The sequence below is a fragment of the Micropterus salmoides genome, unplaced genomic scaffold (assembly GCF_014851395.1).
Source record: "Micropterus salmoides isolate LMB-PRFRI ecotype aquatic unplaced genomic scaffold, ASM1485139v1 Ms_hic_scaffold_15, whole genome shotgun sequence".
NCBI classification, from domain to species: domain Eukaryota; kingdom Metazoa; phylum Chordata; class Actinopteri; order Centrarchiformes; family Centrarchidae; genus Micropterus; species Micropterus salmoides.
Genome location: NW_024040596.1, coordinates 22503218 through 22525177, shown reverse-complemented (window position 1 = coordinate 22525177; position 21960 = coordinate 22503218). Strand labels below are relative to the sequence as shown.

Genomic DNA, 21960 nt, shown 5'->3' with positions numbered 1-21960 from the left:
GCATCAGTCTCCCTCGTCTCCTGCCTCCGCAGAAGTATATTTAGGTTCTGGTAGAGAGCGTACTCATGTTTATACAGGTGGTCTTAACACCTGACCTTCGACCTCAGCCCAGACTAGCCCTGGAGACAGACTGATATCCTGCTAAACCACCAACATCAGTCTGACTGAGGTTAAAATCTACTTCACTGTAGGTCTTATGTAACTGAGACTGGAGGGATTCAAATGGCCTCAGTCTTGAAACTACATCAATGTGTTTGAATCTAAATGTAATGAGTATTAAATTACCAGTTCTTTAGGACAGTGTGTATGTTACTGTTATCTACTCAGCACCTCCACTGGTGCAGTTGAGGGTTCAGCTTTTAACACATCATTTGAAGCTTTTGTAAGCCTATCCATAATGCTAAAAACCCAATTTAAAACATTCAAAACATTCTGTAATGTAGTGAAACTTGCTTGTATCAAGAGATGAAAAAGAAATCCCAGTGGGATGAGTAAAAATGACTTCATAAGATTTAGTGAAACTAGCATAAAAATATAGCCACCATAAAATGCTACCTGAGCTGAAGGGATAAGGATGGCTGATATTCTATTTTTTCTTCTTATTGTCACATGAAAGGCATAAAAACTAAAAACTTTCAGTACTTTCTGGCTTCCATACCCTGCCTGTGGCATCAGGCTCCATGCATTCCTACAGAAGACGCAAATCTTTGAAAACACATCTCAAATATATAGTTTAGTTTTTACAGGAGGAAGTATTGCAATTGTTGGGGACTATTTGCAGAGGTGGATTAATCCACATTTGGTGTTTACAGAGTATTTCTGGATGATACATGCGGGATTGAATCAAAATAAACTACAAGTGTGTCAACCCGAGCAACAGTGTGGCTCACTGATGTGTTTTAATGGCAACAACAGAGCTCTTAGCACAGAGGAATAAGATCTATCAGACTTTATATTACAAAAATACTTGTTAGAAGGATCAGTTCATTGTTGTTTTGGTCCTTTCATGGGATTTGTTGACAATAATTGATTTGTCCTTTAAAATTAAAATAATACATAATAATAATTAAAAAAATACATCGAACATACAAGCTACTTCTTAAAATAAGAATTTAGTGTAATTTTTCTTTCAGTATCTGGAATATTTGAAAAGACACTTGAAACAAGTTGATGAATAAACATCTTCTAAGACTCAGTAACAGACAATATCACAGGCTAAGATGTGGTGTTTTTGTTGTCTATTGCCATTAGGTGAATTTGTAACAGTGATACATACAGTGACAGTAACTCAAAGTTAAGAAGTAGAAATTGTAGCAAGAATGTCATGCAACAACAGTGACGGAAATCTCAGTGCTATGCGTAATCTGTCTTTTATGCTGTGTGCACTGGTGTGTGCAGCATCTTTGAGCGTTCAATAGAAGGAAAAATAGATTTTGATTCAAGAGGCTTCAACTGAATCCTACCCTAAACACTTAATCACACAACCTTGCTTTCTATTGGTCAAAGCAGACGAATGTCCATTCAGCCTGAGTGACCTGTGACCCTGCCCCCACTGGTTTGTGTACATATATGTAAGACAGAGGGGGTCGGCTGTCAGAGTAATTAATGTTCTGGGGCCTGAAGGGTGTTTTAAACTATACAGAGGTCACACTGTAACAACACAAAGATGCCAAGCAGAGACACAAATACAGAGGCAATAAACAGACTTGAGAAGGACAAGCTTGATTTGTCACACTCCACCTACCTAAAAAATATACTGTAGATGTATTTATTACTCGCAGATGTAGACTCGTGAAAATTTACACCCCGGCCAGCATCCAAAAAGAGAAAAATTTGGATGAAAGATGAAAAGAAAACATGGGATAGATTCAGGACATCCAACTTTTGCAGGTAATTGTAAGCAAAACAAAGACTGTGAAAACATTTCTTCCTAAGAAAGAAATCAGAAATGAAAGGAAGATTTCAAAACATTGAATAGAATAAAGCTTATCAGCATATTGAACAGTTCAGTGAGTCTTTAGTCCACAGAGGTCTAGACAGGATTGATGGTAGTCGAACAAAAGCCTGGGAGTCACAGGTTGACGTCAGGGATCAGTCTGTCACCAACAGATGTCTGCTCGCTGAGACAAACACATATATCTGTGTGTAAATGTGTGCAGATGTATCCCTGCATATGCACTTTACTGCATTCACAAAAAAAAAAAGTAAAAATATCTTGTTTTGTAGACACATCACAATGCTAACCTTGGTGACAAATAAACCGTATATCCAGTGGATCCCCAGCTAAACACTTAATGTTCAGTGGTGGGAAATGTTTGGTTTGCATTATCAGTTACTTAATACAGCACTGATATGATTGTGGGACAGTGAACAATTAACACAGAGGCTGATATCAATTAGGTAAAATTACAAAACAGCAACATTGACTCTTTTGTGCATTAGTAAGCAATTTGAGTCATACAAAAAAGGCGGACCCTTCCAGTAGCAATGAAAACTACTGTATTGAGAGGTAGTTACAGAATGTTATTACACTGAATCACACAGGTCTGCTGTGGTTTTGAGTGACATTTAGAACTGCTGAACATCATGCAGCTCATATATCTGGAGGCAGACAAAACAGAAACTGGAATATGTAAAGGTTCATTATTAATTTTTTTTATTAAATTTTTTTTGTTTTTGCTAATTTTAGTTTGTAGGTTCGGACTGAAACATCCATGCGCGAGAACTTTTTTCTGTATTTAATGTTGTGTTAGTTTTGAAGTTCTACTGCAGCACCAGTGCACTACAGTTCCACATATTTTCTTAATTTAACTTGAAAGTATTTTTGCTGTACAAGTGTTTGTGTTTTGCTTAGAGTTGATATTTAGAATTTAATTTCTAGTGAGTTTTTTTGGCGTAGGTTTTGTTTTGGATAACACTGTAAACGGCACCTAGGCAACTTTACTGATATAGCCCAATATCACAAATTTGCCTCAATGGGCTTACAATCTTTAACGTATATTTTTGTGCATATTTTAGTGCAAATACACTACTGCATGTCTAACTGTCCTTTATGTGATACCATACGGACAAAGTTAACAAGATTTCATTCAGTTTTTGACATAGAGTGGTGGTTCTTATATAACTGGAGTTACATCCAGGTAACTTGTATATCTCCTTGTCTACATTACTGAATTTCCTTGATGTTATCGTCACTCTCAACAATCTGTACTGATAATAAAAAACACAAGCCGCCAATCACAATTTTTCCTGTCCCCACCCCATCTTTGTGGCCGCCATAGCCCCGACTTGTACTTACAGTACAGAGGCTGCAAAGCCACGCCATAAGCCCTTAAAGTCACAACTCTATATTTCTAAGATAAGATTATAAGATAATGTTGCTTTATGTATTTTTTACTCTCAAATTTCAGTATCAGTATCAACTTTAGTTCTGAGATCAACCTTCTGCTTGTCTTTGTGTGTAACACAGAGTGTAGTGTCTATTACAGCCTCATTTGTTAAAGTGCTTACTACCTCTTTGCCTTTCATCAGCTCAGACACGGGAAGATGACGCACTTGTCTGTGTTAGAAGGACAGTGCTGAGTATCCTTTTACATGCCAAACCTGTTGCAGTGATGTCAGCCAAGGCACTTTCAGTACAATCGGTTTGAATAGCACCTGATGGATCAAGGACCCGTAATTGCTCAGCGCATACACACAAGACACACAACCCATTGCTTTCTCCCTAGTTGAATGTTGCGTATGAGATCCAGGCTCTGCCATAAGGCAGCTTGGATTAAGTGTTACCAAATGTGCGTTTTCCAAATTGAGGTTTGGACTACGAGGCCGTGATCGCAGCTAAATATGCTGCAGTCAGCTGCAGTCAGCTGCTTGTTAATGGTTTCATTGAAACAGTTTTGTCTGTCAGTCTTGTTGCGGGCCCTTCATGATAATGACTTAGAGAGTGTGTGCTCACTGAGTGCACATTCAGCGCAGTCTGTAAATAGTTGCACAATGAAATATGTTTTGTTGTTTTGGCTCTGCACTCCAGCACATCATGAATACCAAAAGGAGACAGGGCCTTTTTAGTCAGGGCCCAAACACTCTGGAACAGTCCCCCAGAGGAGAACAGAGCTCGCAGAGTCTGTTCCTGGTTTTATCTCACTTCTTAATACACATTTATACAAAAACCTTTCAAAGTGTGCTGCATATTTATGTTTTTATTACATATTTGTATATTGATTTGTTTATTTTATTTGTATATTGATTTGTTTTATTTATTGATTTTGAACCACTATGGCTCCACTTCCACCACTCTGTCTGTTACTGATTTTTGTTCGACTTGCCATAAGGCACTTTGTTACCTGTATTGAAAAGTGCGATACAAATAAAGTTAAATATTTTCACAGGTCCACTTGGTTCATTGTAACCAAGACCTGACCTGGGACCATAGCCTGGGACCTACCAGGACCATAGCTTGGCCAGGTTAAATTTATATTCAGTCTAATGATGTCTGGTTGCACCCCAGTGGATCCCTCCCCAAAAAACACATTTGAAGGTGCAGGATCAGGAGCGAGAACTCAGAGGCTTCTTGTTAAATGTTGGTATTTTTATGCTGCTGCTGGTGTTTTTCTCTGTTTAGCTCTTATTAGCCAACCCACAACTTTACTGTTATGGTTCCCTCTCATCACTCATAGTACCGTCATCAGTGTTGCAGTGAAACAGTTCTAAAAACCCAAAAGACATTAAAAATTGGCCAGAAACACAATTTCAAATTAATGCTAATATTGCTCTGTATCTGCTGGATGTGTAAATAAGAAACTATTTAAACTTTAAAGGTGATACTGTATGTCAGTGTTGTGTTCATAACTTGTTTCTGCTACTTCCAAGTCACCAAAAAAAATCTGTTATTGCTGCATTAAGTACATAACATGTCCCACATACAGTTAGTTTCACAAAGGAACTAACCTGAATCAGGGTAAAACCTCTGGTCTGACATTTTGAAACAATTATAAGTGAGTAGTTAAGGTTTTACTGGACTGACTTTACATTTAAATTTCTTTGGCACCAGTCAGTGTTGGAAGCTGTTTTTTCTGTCTTTTTACCAGATGACAAAAAGGGGCCCCCATCTTGAATTTCCTTTTTCAGTTGTTTTGACTTACACTGAGGGCCAAGCTAGCTAAAGCTGTGACTGCAGTACTATACACACACACACACACACAGAGGCCTTAGTTGAGTTTTTGCTGCTAATCACTGTCATATGTGCAGGGGCCACTAGAAGGCGTGTTGTTTTATCTTACGTCACGTGAACATGTGCTGCCGGTTAGCACTGCAACACAGAGCGAAGGTAAAAGTCTGTGAGTATTAGAAAAGACAGGCCTGTCTAGAAATGTGCAAATTGATTTTGTGTGTGTTGAGGATGGTTGTGTACATGCATGAGTGTGTATGTAGTCTGTCAAGTCAGAGCATCACCTTCAGCTTGAAGACTCAAGTGGATTAAGAGCTTAGACACACTCCTCCAGAGCTTTACACAAACCCCCTTCATTCCCTTCACAGGATTGGGGTGACTTAATCTCTAATTTATTCTTCTCATTATCCTTTATTGCTAGAGGAAAACATCAGCATGAATGCACAAGGTATTGAGTTGTATTGCGTGTACCAAAAAAAACACAACTCAGTACCTTGTGTATGTGGCTGTTGAGTGAATTTGTGACAAGAAATGCATTTGTGAATCTACTGAATTTAGATTTTTAAACTAATCTTACAATAAACCACTCACTATGTTGATTTCTTAACCTTTAAATGACTTAAAATTGCTCATGTATGCATTTATTGAACCTTTATTCATTGAGGTTAGTCAACTACAAACAAATACGTCTATGAAGATTTTCAGTCATCCAGGTCATAGTTATCCAACGAAGGTTAAAATGAAGGGCAACTGGACTTGGTTGAAGCTACTGGAAGACGTTTCGTCCCTTATCCAAAGGACTTCTTCAGTTCTGACTGACTGGCAGGGAAACTCAGCTATTTAACCTCAGTGGGGTCGTTATCTCGGGTCATCGATACCGCTGGTTCGTTAGTGTTCCTTGTTGCTGTGACGACAGTCGTTACAGTCGTTGAGACTACCTGTGGCCAAGACTGAACGACCATCGTTGGTATCTTCACCTGAGGCCAATGGGTTACGTTTGTTGAGTTTCCTGGGAAGTGATGAAAGGACAGTATTGTAAGTGGGGGATAAGTGGTGGCGTAGACCCCCTCCCCTGTTCAATGACGGCTTCTCAACCCTGGTGTAGATGGCTTCCTTGACACCTCTTTCAAACCATCCATCTTCTCTGTCTAAAATGTGCACCTGGTGGTCCTCAAACGAGTGTCCTCTGTCCTTCAGATGTAAGTAGACAGCAGAGTCTTGACCTGAGGAGTTGGCCCTTCTGTGTTGAGCCATGCGTTTGTGTAGTGGTTGTTTAGTCTCCCCAATATACAGGTCTTTGCATTCCTCACTGCATTGGACCGCATACACTAGATTGCTTTTCTTGTGTTTGGGTGTGCGGTCTTTGGGGTGTACCAGCATCTGTCTTAGTGTGTTCTTGGGTTTAAAAAACACAGGGATGTTATGTTTGTTAAAAATCCTCCTGAGTTTCTCTGATACTCCAGACACATATGGAATCACAAAATTTGTCTGTCTTCACAAAAGCCCATACATGTATGGGCTTTTGTGAAGACAGCCACAAAATCCAAGAAGAACAAAACTACAGGGGAGGAGGAAAAGAAGGTCAAACGCAACAACATTGTGATTCCATATGTGTCTGGAGTATCAGAGAAACTCAGAGATAACGACCCCACTGAGGTTAAATAGCTGAGTTTCCCTGCCAGTCAGTCAGAACTGAAGAAGTCCTTTGGATAAGGGACGAAACGTCTTCCAGTAGCTTCAACCAAGTCCAGTTGCCCTTCATTTTAACCTTCGTTGGATACAAACAAATACATTTTTACAAATGCCTGGCAAAGGCCTGAAGGTCGTTTGATGAAAACGAATGAGAAAAATCTGACACAGCAAGGAAGCTAGGGTTTGGGGAAAGAAAAAAAAATAAAGGCAAACTAAGACTCTGTTGCTAGTTGAGGATGTACACCTAGCTGAAAGGAATGCAGTCTAATGCAACAGTGCTGCAATAAATCCTATCGTCACTACTTTTTTTAGAGAGGAGTTGATTCAGTTCAATTCAATTTTATTTGTATAGCGCCAAATCACAACAACAGTTATCACAGAGCGCTTTTCATAAAAGAGCAGGTCTAGACCGTACTCTGTGATGCTATTTACAGAAGCCCAACAGTTCCCACCAAGAGCAAGCACTAGGCGACAGAGGCAAGGAAAAACTTCCGTTGAAGAGGCAGAAACCTCGAGCAGAACCATGGCTCAGGGTGGGCGGCCATCTGCCTTGACTGGTTGGGGGTGAAGGAGAGAGAGAGAGCGAGAGAGAGAGAGGGCAAGAGAGGAACAGAGAGAAAGAGAGAGAGGGATGGAAGGAGAGAGAGAGGGGAGGGAGGCAGCCTACACAATATACACACAGAGGTACAGACAGTAAAGGTGATGTTGCTATAGACTAAATGAAAAATGGTAGAGCAATTTATAGTAGTGTAAATGATAATAATCGTAATGTTAATGATTATAATAACAATAATAGCAATAGGACTAGTAACAATAGTTGTAGCAGAAGGTGTTGAGCAGGAACACGGGAGTCAAGCCGGGGGATAGTCAACTTTATAAACATTTTGGAGGATGTAGTTGGTGGTGCTGTTGAACCTAATAAACTGAAAAATGACTGTTTAACATAAGTATAACAGTTTACACTAGAAACAACAAGTATTTCAACTAATAGTGTTAACATGCAACAAAAATGCAGCAGAACCAACATATGATTTCAACATATATCATTCTGCTGATAAACTGTATCATGGTATTGAAGAATTTAAATGCCTAAAAAAAGACATATCAAACAAAGAAATAAAGTTAAATACTATGAAATGTTGCCATGGATGCTTACAGGTATTTTGATTGGCCAACACTGTGCAGCTCTGATTGATTTTGCCAGTGCTGCACCAATATACAGTATTGGACTGTTGGAGTATTAATGATAAACCTGATTATGACCAAGCCTGTAACAACTTCTGGTACTTGAAAAACAACCAGTGCTACAGACATAAGTCAACTGGTCCTCAGAATGTATTGTGTAGTTGGTTTTGCTGCATGTGTGCCTTTAAAAGCATTAATTAGCGTTCTTGAAGGCGAATGAAGGGTGAAATTCTCAGGTTTGAGTGCCTGGCTAGGATTTGAAATATATAATTGGAAACTAATCATCCACGTGTTTCAAACAGTTTTTTGTCTAAATATCAGTTAGATGCCCAGGAGATACTGTATATACCGGATCTAATGCGATCAGACAGAAATAAACGAGTGCATGGCCCTCGGTGTGTGTGGGAGCCTGTCTGTGGCCTCGATCCTGACCCAAACTTAGACTCTTCTTTAATCCCCAAGTAATTTTAGGTGCCGACTCCTAAGAACTTTGGATGATGAGGAGACAGGAGATGAAGAAGGAGGAGGAGGAGGAGAGAGGCGGGGAAAGAAAATACCACATGAAAAAACAGACAAATAAAACAAGTGGAATGAAAATGTAAGAGCAAGAAACGGAGATTTAAAGGAAGAGAACCAAAGCAAGAGTAATTGATGATACCTCCTTATTTATTTTCTGCTGTGTTTGCTGTATTTTTGTACAATTTGGACAAAGGTCTCTATTCCCGTTTCAGGTTCTAACTCCTGAAGTTGGAGTTACTGTAGAGAAATCAAGCTATCTGTGTGACAGTACAATGTGATCACGTATCATGTTTGGTGTCTTTATGCCAGCTACATGCCAGGGAGAGAGACATTTATTCTAATGGGATGAGGCAGACGATTATGAGTGTGGTGCCCAGTGCGTGCGTGCGTGTGTGTGTGTGTGCGTGCGTGCGTGCGTGCATGCGTGCGTGTGTGTGTGTGTGTGTCAGGACGTCTGTGCCCTGGCATCCAGCTTAATCCTACAAAGATCTTACTTGATCTTGCTGTATTTATCTCTTCAGACAAACTGAACCACATGAGGACATGTTGTGTTAGGTTTCGGATTTGATTGCATTTGACCTAATCTTTATAAACAGATATCTGCATAAGAAGGCACAATCTGTGGGCAAGGAACAAGATTTTGGTATCCAAAGCATTCTGGTTTGCTTGTAGTAGTAGCTTTGGCTGAAATACGGTCTGGAAACCGATCGGCTATCATCGATTTAGCTTTTTATCAGTCTCGGAGCACTATAGATTAGCATTTTATTATCTTTTTAAAAACTTAGACAATGGGTTTCAAGATTGCAAATACTTTGATGTTTTTGAACCGAATAGTTACAGCAATCATGCGAATGAATAAAATACTTCTTACTTTACTACTACGATTTCCCTATTAAGTGTGGAAACAATATAGAGCCCTATGCATGTGTTATTTTTGACACTGATGTGTTCCTTAGGTAAAATCAAAGAAAGAAACCACTAAAGTCTGTTATTATAAATTGCTATAGGTAATAAGTTATTAGTGGTGAACTAATATTCGTTAACAAACGTCTAATTGAAACGCTGTTGCAGTTTAAAGTGTTAAAGTCATCACAGGTTTCATCAAATACGTTAACGTCAGGGACACAACAATAACACCCAGAAATATGCAAAGTATATCTATGGCCAAAATCATAATTTAAGAGTTTATACGTTTTTAATTGATTGCATGAATGAACTCACCCGTGACTCCGACGTTTAGGTGCATACCGCCATCTACTGTGCAGGAGTGTGTAACACACATAATTCGCAATTTCCATTTTGACACTTGAAACTACGTTTAAAACTATCTTTCTACCAGATTGCTGGAACAGCATTATAATAGCACTATCATTAGCATGACAGTCTTCATTTATCAGTTCAAAAACACCAAAGAACGAGGTAGAAATAGGGAACAAGACGGAAGCTTTTATTTTGAAATGTAGAAATTAGCAATAGGCACCAGACGAGAGGGCATGAGACGGGAGGCTCCAGGCTGCTGCCATACCCGTCTCATTTATTTCAAAGGTCTGGCTTCCAAACGGTGCTTGTTGTTTTTATTTACAGACATTAAAAGCCAGAGAAGGCAATTAAATTATATAATTATAAACTCCACACTTTCTGTGGTCTCAGTTGAAAATGTTAACATGACGATTTTCTTGACCAGAAATATAAAATCAGGGTCTTTGATGACTTGTTTTGTTTGTGTCACTCCAACATGTTGAGACATTTGACAAAGACATCCTGCATTGTGGAGTGAAAGAACTTTATAGAGATTCTCCAGTTTTCATTTTACACCCAAAAAGAAACAATATACATAACAAGAAGACAAAACTAAGTTTAATTGTCAAAATTTTAAAACATTGTTTTTGCAGATTTTATACCAGCCATCACACTGTTTTAAATATTAAAAATATTTGTATATCAAACTGTTTGTTTATCATTCTGGGCCCTGAGCTGACCATGATGTTGCTTCTCTAATGGCCACCTTTAAGCAATGTTTCCTTGTAACCTGAGCTTAACATTTAGAAAATGTCATCTCTTTGGTCAAGTAGAAACTCTTCCTTTGCAAAGGCCAACGGTACTCTTGAGACTGAACCTGCCCCTGTTTGGCCTCTCTGTTTCATGGAGGGATTCTGGCAACAGCCACACAGTCTGCTGTGCCAGGGACAAGAAGGCTGTGTGTCCTTTCCCAAACTGCCTCAAAGCAGAGACGAAATGGGACAAGTCCCCTGAGAAGTCAGATAAAGACCATAGAAAAAGTGCTCCAAAAAGAAAGAATGAGAGAACATGGAGATGAGGAGATACAGTGTGTGTTTGTACATGTAACTTTCAAGAATGAAAACACCGGCTAAATATGAACATTGCAGTGGTAGTACCTGTGCCAGGGTCCCATGCTTTTCCAGGTCAGGGGTTCAGCAGAAGGATACACCTGAATGCATAGCTCCTGCTGTGGTCTGGAACATTCCTCCGGGCTTCAGTAATGACCTCCTAATGGCACTAATGAGCCTCCACAGAGGAGCCGTGCTCCACATGGGTCTGGTGGAAAGGAGAGGGGAGCGAGGGCAAGGGGGGGGGGGGACAGATAGAAATTGGGAGAAAGTAGGATGGCATTGAGAGATATATCGGGATATCACTTGGTATCTCTCTTTAAACATTAACCACACTGTAGGTGCCATGTACAGATTTCATTCTGAAACTATTGATGTTAAATTTTAAACTATAATGTTTTGTTTACAGGCAGCATGGTTTCTTTGTATGTCTGTAATAATGTCTAGTTTTCCAAGGAAGGTTAAAATGAAGGAACTGGACTTGGTTGAAGATACTCAAAGACGTTTCGTCCCTCATCCAAGAGACAGTTCCGCCTGACTCATCTATTTTTACAGCTAACTCAGCCATTTTATCTCTGTGGGGTCTTGTCAAAGATGATCAATACCACTGCTTTGTTAGTGCTCCTGGATGTTGTAACGAGAGTTGTTATGGTTGTTCGAGCCAACCCTGATTTTAACCTTCCTTTGGTAACTATGACCTGAATGACTGAGAACCTTCACAGACAGTGTCTAGTGTTTTTCAAATTCAACAAGCAGATTGTAATTTAATCTCTTCTTCCCCATGTCTTTCTCATCCTATTTCTCTTCTTGCCCTTTCTACCCTCTCTTGTCTTGTCTTGATGCTGTTGTATGTGGAGGTGAGTTATCCATGGGCGAGTTCCAGGATCCCTTCCTCGTCAGCATCCACCTCATTGCCGACCCTGGTCAGGGCAAGTTCCTGCAGCGCGCTGCTGATGCTGTGCTGGCGTGGGTTCACCCTGAGCTGCAGCTCTTCCGAGTCTCAGAGCGGGCCTCCGTCTGCCAGCGGCACTGGCCTAAGCACCATCAAAATGGCAGCCCGACTGCAGCCTGCCAGCCGGCCCTAGCAGTTATCCTATTCTTCCAGGAGGCATACGGTGGCGAGGAACAGATACTGATGCTGCACCGCACTCTGCAGAGGCCACCTTGGCGCTACCACCACACTGAAAAAGTCAGCAATAGCCGGCGGATGCTACCGCTGACACCATGCAGTCAGGACTTTTTCACTCTGTCTCCTGGCACGCCGCTCTGGGCGGTGCGGCAGGTCCATTATGGGAAAGAAATCGTGCGATTCACTGTTTATTGCCGGCATGAAAACTATGTCTACATGGTGCGGCTTTACAAGCTGCTGCTTCAGAGGAGGGTAGCACAGAAGAAGGAGGATTTTTGCTTCTTTGTGGTGTACTCCAACCCAGAAATGGAGATCCAGCTGTCTTTTAAGAGGCTCCCACGAGGTCAGAGTCCAGTGGTGCTGGACTCGGCAGTGATGGAGGTGAGGGTACGAGATGTCGGGGCACTGGTGCCCCTGCTGCCACACCCCTGCAGCCCTATCAGTGAGGTCCGCTGGCAGACAGAGGACTACGATGGAAATAAGATCTTGCTGCAGGTGAGAGTACTTTCTGTTGGTGCCAGTTTATACCTGCACCAAATAAATCCATTCTCCATTTTTGAATTTTCGAGTGACAAATACAGTATAATACACTATATAGTAACATGTGGCCTTTTGAAAGCACTTTAACCTTTTGCTCGTAACTCCTGAAACATAAGGCTTAGAAATAAAATAATTTTTCCCTGATTTCCTTGGATCAAGACAAATCTGTCACTATATCAATTTCTGTTATTACAATAACAAGTGAAGCTCTTTTCTCAGTCAGAGCACTGTAGTCACCAGGTTGCAGGACAGAATTACAGAAAGAAGGCCTGTTTACTTATTCTATATCTGTGTTCATAAATGTGTATAAGAAAAACAGAGGGAAAAGTCAGTGTCTTGGGTGAAAGAACAAGAGAAGCAGAGCGAGAGAGAACTGAAGGAAAATGGGTGTAAAACAAATTCTGCAGCCAAAAATAACAAACTCATACAGCAGACAAAGCACCATAGCGTCTCCTAAATTTGTATCCATCCAACCATAAATGTATGTTCATCCATCCTTCATCCAGACTGTCAAAAGTGTGCACACATCTAACTGTTCAAAAATGATCAAACAAAGATGTATATCACTAGCAAACGTGTGTGAATGAACGCACGCACACACACAAAATGGTCCTTGTTTGGAGGGTATCGGTTTCATTGGGGATGTGTGTCCAGGCAGTGGCAGATAAGTAGTTTTGAAAGTTAAAGCCGATTAAGCAGCAGGTCATTAGTGGGAGTGAAACAGCACTGAGGGAAACAACAAGCTAATCTATCATGACAATGGACCATATGCATGATGCTTAACTGCCACCTGGCCTAAAGTCATGTGGTCGCACTGTAACACGCTGCATTACAATGTGTCATGACTGACACCAGGAAGTGGTTAGCAGATAGAGTTTCATGTCTTGTGCTAAGAAGTTTGAAATATGGTTACCCCAAAATGTCAAACTAATCCTCTAAAAATACTTCGTGTATTGAGTTGCAGAGTCGTGGTAGTATGTTCTGTAGTAGTTCTGGAAGTGTTCTTTAATGATATCCCTAGTGTTCATTGACCCAGAAACACAGTTTAATTATTTCAGCTTCTTTTCTGAGGAAATAGTGTTTTTTTCAGTTTGATATGGCTGATGGCTCTAAATATTATAATACCAAACCATACGTAGAAAACATTGTTTCAGTGTCACAATTGGAAACTAAACACTGCACCACAGCTGCCAAATTAATCCAACCCGAATCTGAAAGCGGACGGATTTAAACTGCTGATATGACTGATTGTTTTACCAGGTTTCTATGAAGTGCTTTAGCTCTCCACTAGCAGCTTGAGAATTTGAAGCTTTATGATTGGATGTTTCATAGTAAAGTGCACCAAGGGAGTCTTCGTTGACTGTACATAGGGGTGTATCTTGGGTTTTTGTCAAATAATCATTCTAACACAGTTATTCAAGTTTTATATTCATTTAACTGAGTTTCATTTCCATCCAAGCCTTGGAAGTGATCCAAATGTCAGTCACCTGACAATGTGGCTACAGAAATGAACAATTGATTGATTGATTATCAAAATAGTTTAAAAAAAAAAAAAAAAAAAAGGTTAAAGCAACATTATGAAAGATTTGGTGTTTTTGCGACTTGGCACCCCTACATTTTCAGAGTGTAATTCACCGCTGTCGTAAATAAGGACAGCTGTACACGTCTGCCATGACATCCATCTTTAGAATACAGAGCATGTGTATGTGTGAGGTTCTCAGTATAGTATGTGAATGATTTTATGTGTATGTGAGAGAAAATAGCCACTCATACTCCAGGCCCGGCGTGGCAATGGCAGAGATGCCTTTCTCCCTATTACAAGTCAGTGTGCCATCAAGATTATTTATGAAGCTGTTATTTTAATTTTCTATCAACTAATCATTTCGGCTTTGACATTTTTTAATTTAAGTTAACATTTATTAACTTCAGTCATACATTTTCTTGCTTCTGCAGTAACTTGTAGTTGAGGATTAGTGTTCATTTGTGGTGTTTTTGGCTTGCCAAGGTCAGATCTCTGGCTGACCGTGCTCATCCCAACAAAACTAAAGCTTAGAGTAAGGGTCTGATCATTGCCATGTCAACAACCTCATTACCCAGCACCCCCTGCTGTGGCTGCTTACCAGAATTGTAGCATGTTGTCCTCACGGAAAACTGAACAGATACTGTCATGATGCATTAGCAGACGAAGGCACGCACGCTTTCCCCCCTAAACATGCACAGAATTAGTTTCAGTAAATAACAAATGTGTGCCGTTGACCTGCAGCATCTTTGGGATAACAATACACACACACAAACCCGTCCTGCTTTGGCCTCCCTCAAGTGTCATCATGTTTTAAACCACAGTGCTCAACAGTGGGCGACAACACTCACTGCTTCTTTGTTTCCTGTGTGGAAGATAAGTATGCAGCCGCACAACCACTTTATGGCTAAGAGGGAAGAAAAAGTGACTAAGAAAGTGTGAAGAGAGTGAGAGAAGGATAAACAGGAGGCAGTAGACTGCAGAGGAGAGAGAAAAGAGGACAAAGTTGGTTAATAAGAGAGGAGAGACATTGACATTGGGAGAGAGGAAAACACTGGGGATTTGTTACACTCTTTCACTTTTGTCTTCATACATACGGACACATTTGTACTCTCATTCTTGTGAGGACCCTCATTGACACAATGCATTGTGTCAAACTGGCAAAATCCAAGGACAGAACTGGCAGTGCAGCAACAGACAGAACACACATCATATGGCAATGACCGGACGGGGACTGAACAGAAAAACCAAACATATATACACCAGGGACTAACAAGCGTGGCGGGAGCAACACAGGTGACAGCAGGGGAAACAGAGACAGGCAGGCAGAGAGACAGCAAGGGAAACAGAGAGACAGGGAGGCAGAGAGACAGCAGGGGAAACAGAGACAGGCAGGCAGAGAGACAGCAAGGGAAACAGAGAGACAGGGAGGCAGAGAGACAGCAAGGGAAACAGAGAGACAGGGAGGCAGAGAGACAGCAGGGGAAACAGAGACAGGCAGGCAGAGTGACAGCAAGGAAAACAGAGAGACAGGGAGGCAGAGAGACAGCAGGGGAAACAGAGAGACAGGGAGGCAGAGAGACAGCAGGGAAACAGAGAGACAGGGAAGCAGAGAGACAGGGAGGCAGAGAGACAGCAGGGGGAACAGACATAACCTTGGTACTGGACACTAAACACAGACATAAACTAAGACACAGAACTAAAATGCAGAACTAAACCTAAGATACATGACAGGAAAGATGCTAAGAGAGCAAAACAGAACATGCATATGAACCATGGAACAAACAAGGCTAAACATAGACTAACTGCTAAACTACTAACGTCTAAACTAAACAGGACAGCAACAGGGAGTCTAACGCAAGGTGTAAGCAACAAAACAAACAGGGACCGAAGTAATAACACAGAGTGGATAAGGGAGACAAGAAACAGGACAACGCAGACAAACTCAGACAGGGGACTAGGATAACAGAAACTCAACTGACCAAAAACTTAATGTGCTAAACTTAATGTAGCCGACAGGCAGAATGTGACATTGATACACTGTTGTTATAAAAATATTGAACATAGTAGCTTTAACCATCACAACTACACGACTAAGCCATAACCCTTTCCTTAATATGAAAGGATCAATTTACCTTAGCCCTGCAGATAGTTTGTTTCTAGCTCAGGTTTTAAAGTGTTTATTTTGGAATAAGCTTTTACATAATGTGCTGTTTGTTTCGGCTCTACGGATTGCAATGGTCCATCAGTCTGTCAGAAGTGAGTGAAAGGTCTCAATAATTATTAGATGGATTGCCATGGAATCTTGTGCAGACATTCATGATCTCCAGACAATGAATCCTACTGACTTTGGTCACTTTTCCTTTTGTGCTAGCATGAGACTGATATTTGTGTTTTTTGATATCTCTACTATTGGATGGATTGCCTTGAATTACTGAAATATACCAATACTTTGGTTTATGACCAGAAACCTCCAAAACAAGTCGCATTCCCATCAGGTGCCTCAGCTGTACTTCGTGTTATGCTGAATTAACAAATGTTAGCATGCAAACATGCTAAACTAAGATTGTGAACATGGTAAATATTATACCTGAATAAATCAGCATGTTAGCACTGTCATTGTGACCATGTTAGCATGCCCACGTTAGCATTTTGCTCAAAGCACCACTGTGCTTAAATGCACCCTCACAGAGCGGCTGGCATGGCTGTAGACTCTCAGTCTTGTTATTTGCTATTGCTAGTTTTTTTGTGATGTACAAGCTATTATGTTGCTGTTGTTTCCAGCTGTGCTGTTTTTTACTTTCTTATAATTATTATGGTTACTTTCATACTTTTTAGGTTTTATATTGCTTTCATGATTCCAGCTATGTATTGAAAAATAATTTCTCGATTGTTATTCAGATTAATCAATTAATCCAATTGTCTGCAACAAGCAAACCAAAGAAGACACAGAAAAGCAGCAAACTCTCACATATGAACAAGCAAATTTACATAGAAAACATATTTTCTGTGTAAACCCTAAATGATGAACTTTTATAATACATTTGAATTTGAAGTTATAAGCACTGTATAAATATTTCAATTCACAATCACAATGATCAGTAAGAATATTTATTATTATATGTCAGAAATACAGACGTCAGTTGTTTCCTGCACTTTAGTCTGTCATGAGAACGTGGTACATCCCACTTGCTCTGAGGAAACTTTAAGATTTACTTCCATTCTCTTCCATGATATTTATTGTGAACATATGGAAATCTGAACCCCCCCTGAATCCCTATGCTCTTGGAAATAATTGTCTTGAGGCTGCTGTGTGGAAAGTTATTGCTTCTGCTTGTATTGTTTGGTTGGAAAGCCAGATGACAGAGCAGACATGAGAACAGAAACATGGAGAAACTATCAACATTGAGAGGAGGAGGGAGCTGTGCATTTCAGTACTTACAGAGAAGGAAAACATAGACGAGAAACTGAACTGACAGAGCAATGAAATGAATACTGCTGCAGCTGCCTTGCATGTTCAAAAAAAGAACATTTCCACAAATCGCATCAGAGGGGAATCTATCATATTGTTTCTTGCTTTTCCAGACCCGTTACTTTGTAAATGACATTCAGAATGTAGATTTGTGGTATGGCAGGTTTTTCTGAACAGCTGCCTATGAGTTTTGAGATGCTTTGGTCCATAAATGGAGGTGATACACATGGGGCTCCTCTGGATGCTTATGAATTCTCCAGCTGCTGGTGTGATTCATGAAGTGGCCAGGCTGAGAACAGGGGGCATGTGGGACTTTTGTAAAACCCAGGATTCCCTTGTATTCCTTCCTCCTTGTCTTTGCTGCCTGTACAGCAGCAGTGCTTGGTTGCATGAGAGCCCTACAGGGAGATGTTAATAGTCTTGAATATGCACCTCCTTTCTCTGGAACCCCTGTGACCTCATATTTAACTACCTCTTCGGGGCATACAAAGAATAGTCCCCTTCAACAAACAAGCAACATATTTAGGAAAGATTCGTATCAAACTGCTATTTCAAAGGTCAAGAATGAACCTTCGAGCAACAACAAATGTTTAAATTTGCTAGTATCAAACAACAAAATCTGGGGTAATCAGAAACCTGGCCAATACATAACACTGTCTGAACTTAAAAGACTTGATATTGGCAAAGTAAAGTTCCTAAAACTAGGCAGGACCAGTGCGAGATGAGAAAAATGGAATCCAAATGGACCATGTTCAAAGCTCCTTTACAGAGGCAGCTGATCATTGGTGCCTTTGTGCAAGTAAGAGTTGCCAGTGTACTTATAGCAATTTTGAATTTAACTCCAGTCTGCCCCTGTGCCACAGCTCTGCCCTCTTAAAATAATTTTTTTTCTGCAGAATTTTTTAGAATAAAGTTCTTGTAGTGCTGCAGTCGGCATTAAGTCAACTATACTTTAACTATACGTTTATACATTACTATACTTTCACCATAAGATTATGGACCTTTTTCCTGGCTGACATGTCATGACAGGAAAAGCAAATGTGTAATCAATAACATTAATAACAACAACTGCATTCCATTTAGCTATGCTTTGCTATGTTGTATGCTGGGTCAATGTCATGGCTTACTGGGACACGTTAATGTTATTAGTTCCACCTGTGCTTTTCCAAAATGTCTGCTGTGAAAAGGGTGTATTCTGTTTAATTTTATATACATGGTTTTGCAGTGAATACAAAGTGCCTTTCCACCAATCCAACAAAAGAAGAAGGGAAAAAAAGATATTGCAGTGCTTTTTGTTTTGTTTTTGTGCATGATGTTTGGGATGTGAGTATTATAATTCACTTGTTCTTGTCAGCTCTAACCTGGTTCCACCTCTGAATCGCCACCCAAACCTCTTACTAAAATATCTGAATATCTTGTATAACTGAATATATATTGAATATCTTAGAAAACAGATTTATTTACATATTGAAGCTGGTGCTTTGCAAGATGTTTATCCTTCAGAAGGATTTGGGTTACTGATAAAACTTCTAATCAGACTGTCTGATATCAGTAAACACACATTCTACAGTACAGTATATATTCTAATTGGTTTTCTTTTCCTTCTTGCTCAGGTCCAAGGTGCGCACTTCAAACACCTACAAGATCACTGCCACCTATCATCCACTGTCACTGAATCAGCCTCTGCTCCATCCACCTTCACCCGTAGCGCTGCCTCGCACAGGAATCGTAGGCACCACCATCGGGCATCATCTCGTCTCAGAGTCCACCAGACTACCCCTCTGGCCTATGAGGAGCCGGATGAGCAGGAGCAGTGGGCTGACCAGCACCATCCGGATAGCTGGAGGACCCAGTGGAGGGGTCACCAGACTGGCTCCCTCTTCTCTCTACCCAACCTGGGCTCAGCCAGCTCCCGCTCCACCTGCTCCTCTCCTGGGCCTTCTCCCAGCCCCCATCACAGGAGCCACTCTCTTAACAGGAGCTCCTCCCTCATCCCGCCCTTCCGGCTCAACGTAGACGCTCTGATTGGAGCAGAGGAGACGGATGTGGACACAGGGAACAAAGTAGGTCCAGGCAGCAGTGTGGACCTTAGTGTGGTGTCTGCGTACATTAAATCCAGCCTCCCACAACCCTCTCGGCCGTTGTCGGCACCGCCAGAAGACATCAGATCCTCCCTCTCTCCTGGCATCCCAGAGGACCCCTACAGGGCAGCCACATTGGGCCGGACTCCTAACAGCTTCATCACCAACAGCATTCCCTCTAACTTCCAGGGGTCACAGATCCAAAGAACCAGTGGGAACACAAGTGCTGCTCCATCCCTGAGCGATGTTTCCATGAACCAGTCTGACACTTGCAGCATTATTAGTGTCCCAGTTGAAGAGACAGACAAGGTAGAAGAAGAAGACCAAGAATTCTACATTTGATCTATTGTTATAAACTGAGGGGATTCACTCTGGTCAGTAAAGACCACCAAGACAGCTCTACCCTGCCCCCTGGTGTTTGATAGCAAAACTACAAATTACAGTGACTTTAAACTTGAGCTCAGCACAAACTGTATTTGATGTTCTCCTGTATTTGTGAATGTATTTTTCATATAGATTTAAGCTTTGTAAATGTCAGGTTATATAAGTAAATGAAATTACATGTTTAAAGGACCAATCACATAACTGTGTACAGACACTATTCAATAAATGTTTTTCTCCATCACGTGTGCTACACATTACCCATAATGTAACTTTCCATCCTTGACTCTCCGTTTTTAAGTGTTTATTTGAACAGCATTTATGGTTTGAGCATTAATGTGAGAATATAAATTAAACTGGGTTAGGCAGATGACTTGCAGTGCTGGGAACTTGAAGTTTGACTCATAGCTCGGTCTTGCAGTTTATGGATTTCTTTATCTTGCAGTTGTGTTTAAGTTGTAAAAACTGTTGTGATTTGAGCTGCCATCCAAACACTTCAACTAAATGCACCGGTACTAAAAGTGGGGGGCACCAACATTTCTATGGCAGACATAGAGCCACGTAATCATTCATTTGGTGTTGTGTTTCTGTCATCTGATGAATGTACGTACAATTTACACTCTCCTTTTAGCTCTGGTTTCATTTCCACCAACTCCTGACCTAATTTTTACTTATGCTTCCTTTACATGGCAAGTTTAAAAGACAGGCTGCTTATTGAATAAGGGGAATGTGAAAATGTAAAAGGGCTTTTGAGGTATAGTTTGGTGGATAGTGAGACATCTTCATTACATGTATCCAACACAAGAAAAGTCAATTAATTTTCAAAGCACATTTAAAACCAACAATTGTTGACCAAATTGCTTTTAAAAATGAGTTAGAAATACAATCAGGTGGGAAAAAAATAATCACAATAAGAAGAAAACGTTCAAATAAATTATATTGTGGGTACAGAAAACTACAGAATAACGAAGACAGAATATGGCAAAAAATTTAGTCTGAATAACATTACAAAAAACTTGAAAAGTAAAAAGATGGTCTTACGATGTAAAAATGACTCAACAAGACTCATGAAAACATGAGCTAATCTCTTGCATGTGGACATTTTTTACCAGAGAGGAAAGTATTGTAATGCAAGACAATGCTGACCTCTTGTGTTGAACTTTGAGGTGAACGATTTAATTTGATAGGATCTCCACGTCCAGTGATTTCTCATGATTGCTTCTTGATTTTAAACTAATCTCTAAAATTATTTAGATTTAATTATTTATTGATTTAAGTATTTTTTCAGGACTCGTTGAAACAGCATCATGTCTGCTTTATTGAGGTCTATAACGCTCATCCGGGTCTGGGGAAATCTTTAACGACCTCTTGCTTCAGCTCCACCGTTTGAGCACTTAAACAGGTTTGAGTCTCCTTGTGAGGTCTCCATTCAGTCTGAAGAGGGAAATCTAATAATAGTGCACAGTGATTGTCATGGTGACGTCTTCTTGCAGCCCTTCAGAAGTGTCCTCATCATCAGCCAATCAACACAAGAGTGGTTTAATGAATCGCTTTCACGGTGCAAAAGTTATACATGAAGAAGTCTGGAAAACAGATCAGTCTGCAAGTTGAGATCAAGATTCCTGACACATTTTTACACTCTAAATAAAATATATACCCTTAACTTTTCTTATATATATAAGTCAACCATTCAATAGTAAGACCATCCATCCATCGTCAACTGCTTATCCTGCGTACAGGGTCGCGGGGTGCTGGAGCCAATCCCAGCTGACATCGGGTGAAAGGCGGGGTACAATCTGGACAGGTCGCCAGTCCATCGCAGAATAGTAAGACCACCAAGTATTATTGACAGTGTCGGCGTTATCTAGCAGAAACCTAGCAGAAACATCTAGCTAAAAATGATGATAAATGTTGGAAAGGTCCAGCT

General features: G+C 40.5%; 1 protein-coding gene across 1 annotated transcript in view; it reads left to right on the top strand.

The window, feature by feature from the left end:
• Positions 1 to 20277, top strand: part of LOC119904422 (protein FAM124A) — a 29130-nt gene extending 8853 nt beyond the window's left edge. Inside the window, exons 3-4 of the mRNA XM_038721071.1 lie at positions 11769 to 12535; positions 19185 to 20277. Of these exons, the coding sequence (XP_038576999.1) occupies positions 11769 to 12535; positions 19185 to 19994 (1577 nt within the window). The 3' untranslated portion in view covers positions 19995 to 20277. The remainder of the gene's footprint in view (positions 1 to 11768; positions 12536 to 19184) is intronic.
• The last annotated feature ends 1683 nt before the right edge of the window (positions 20278 to 21960 follow it).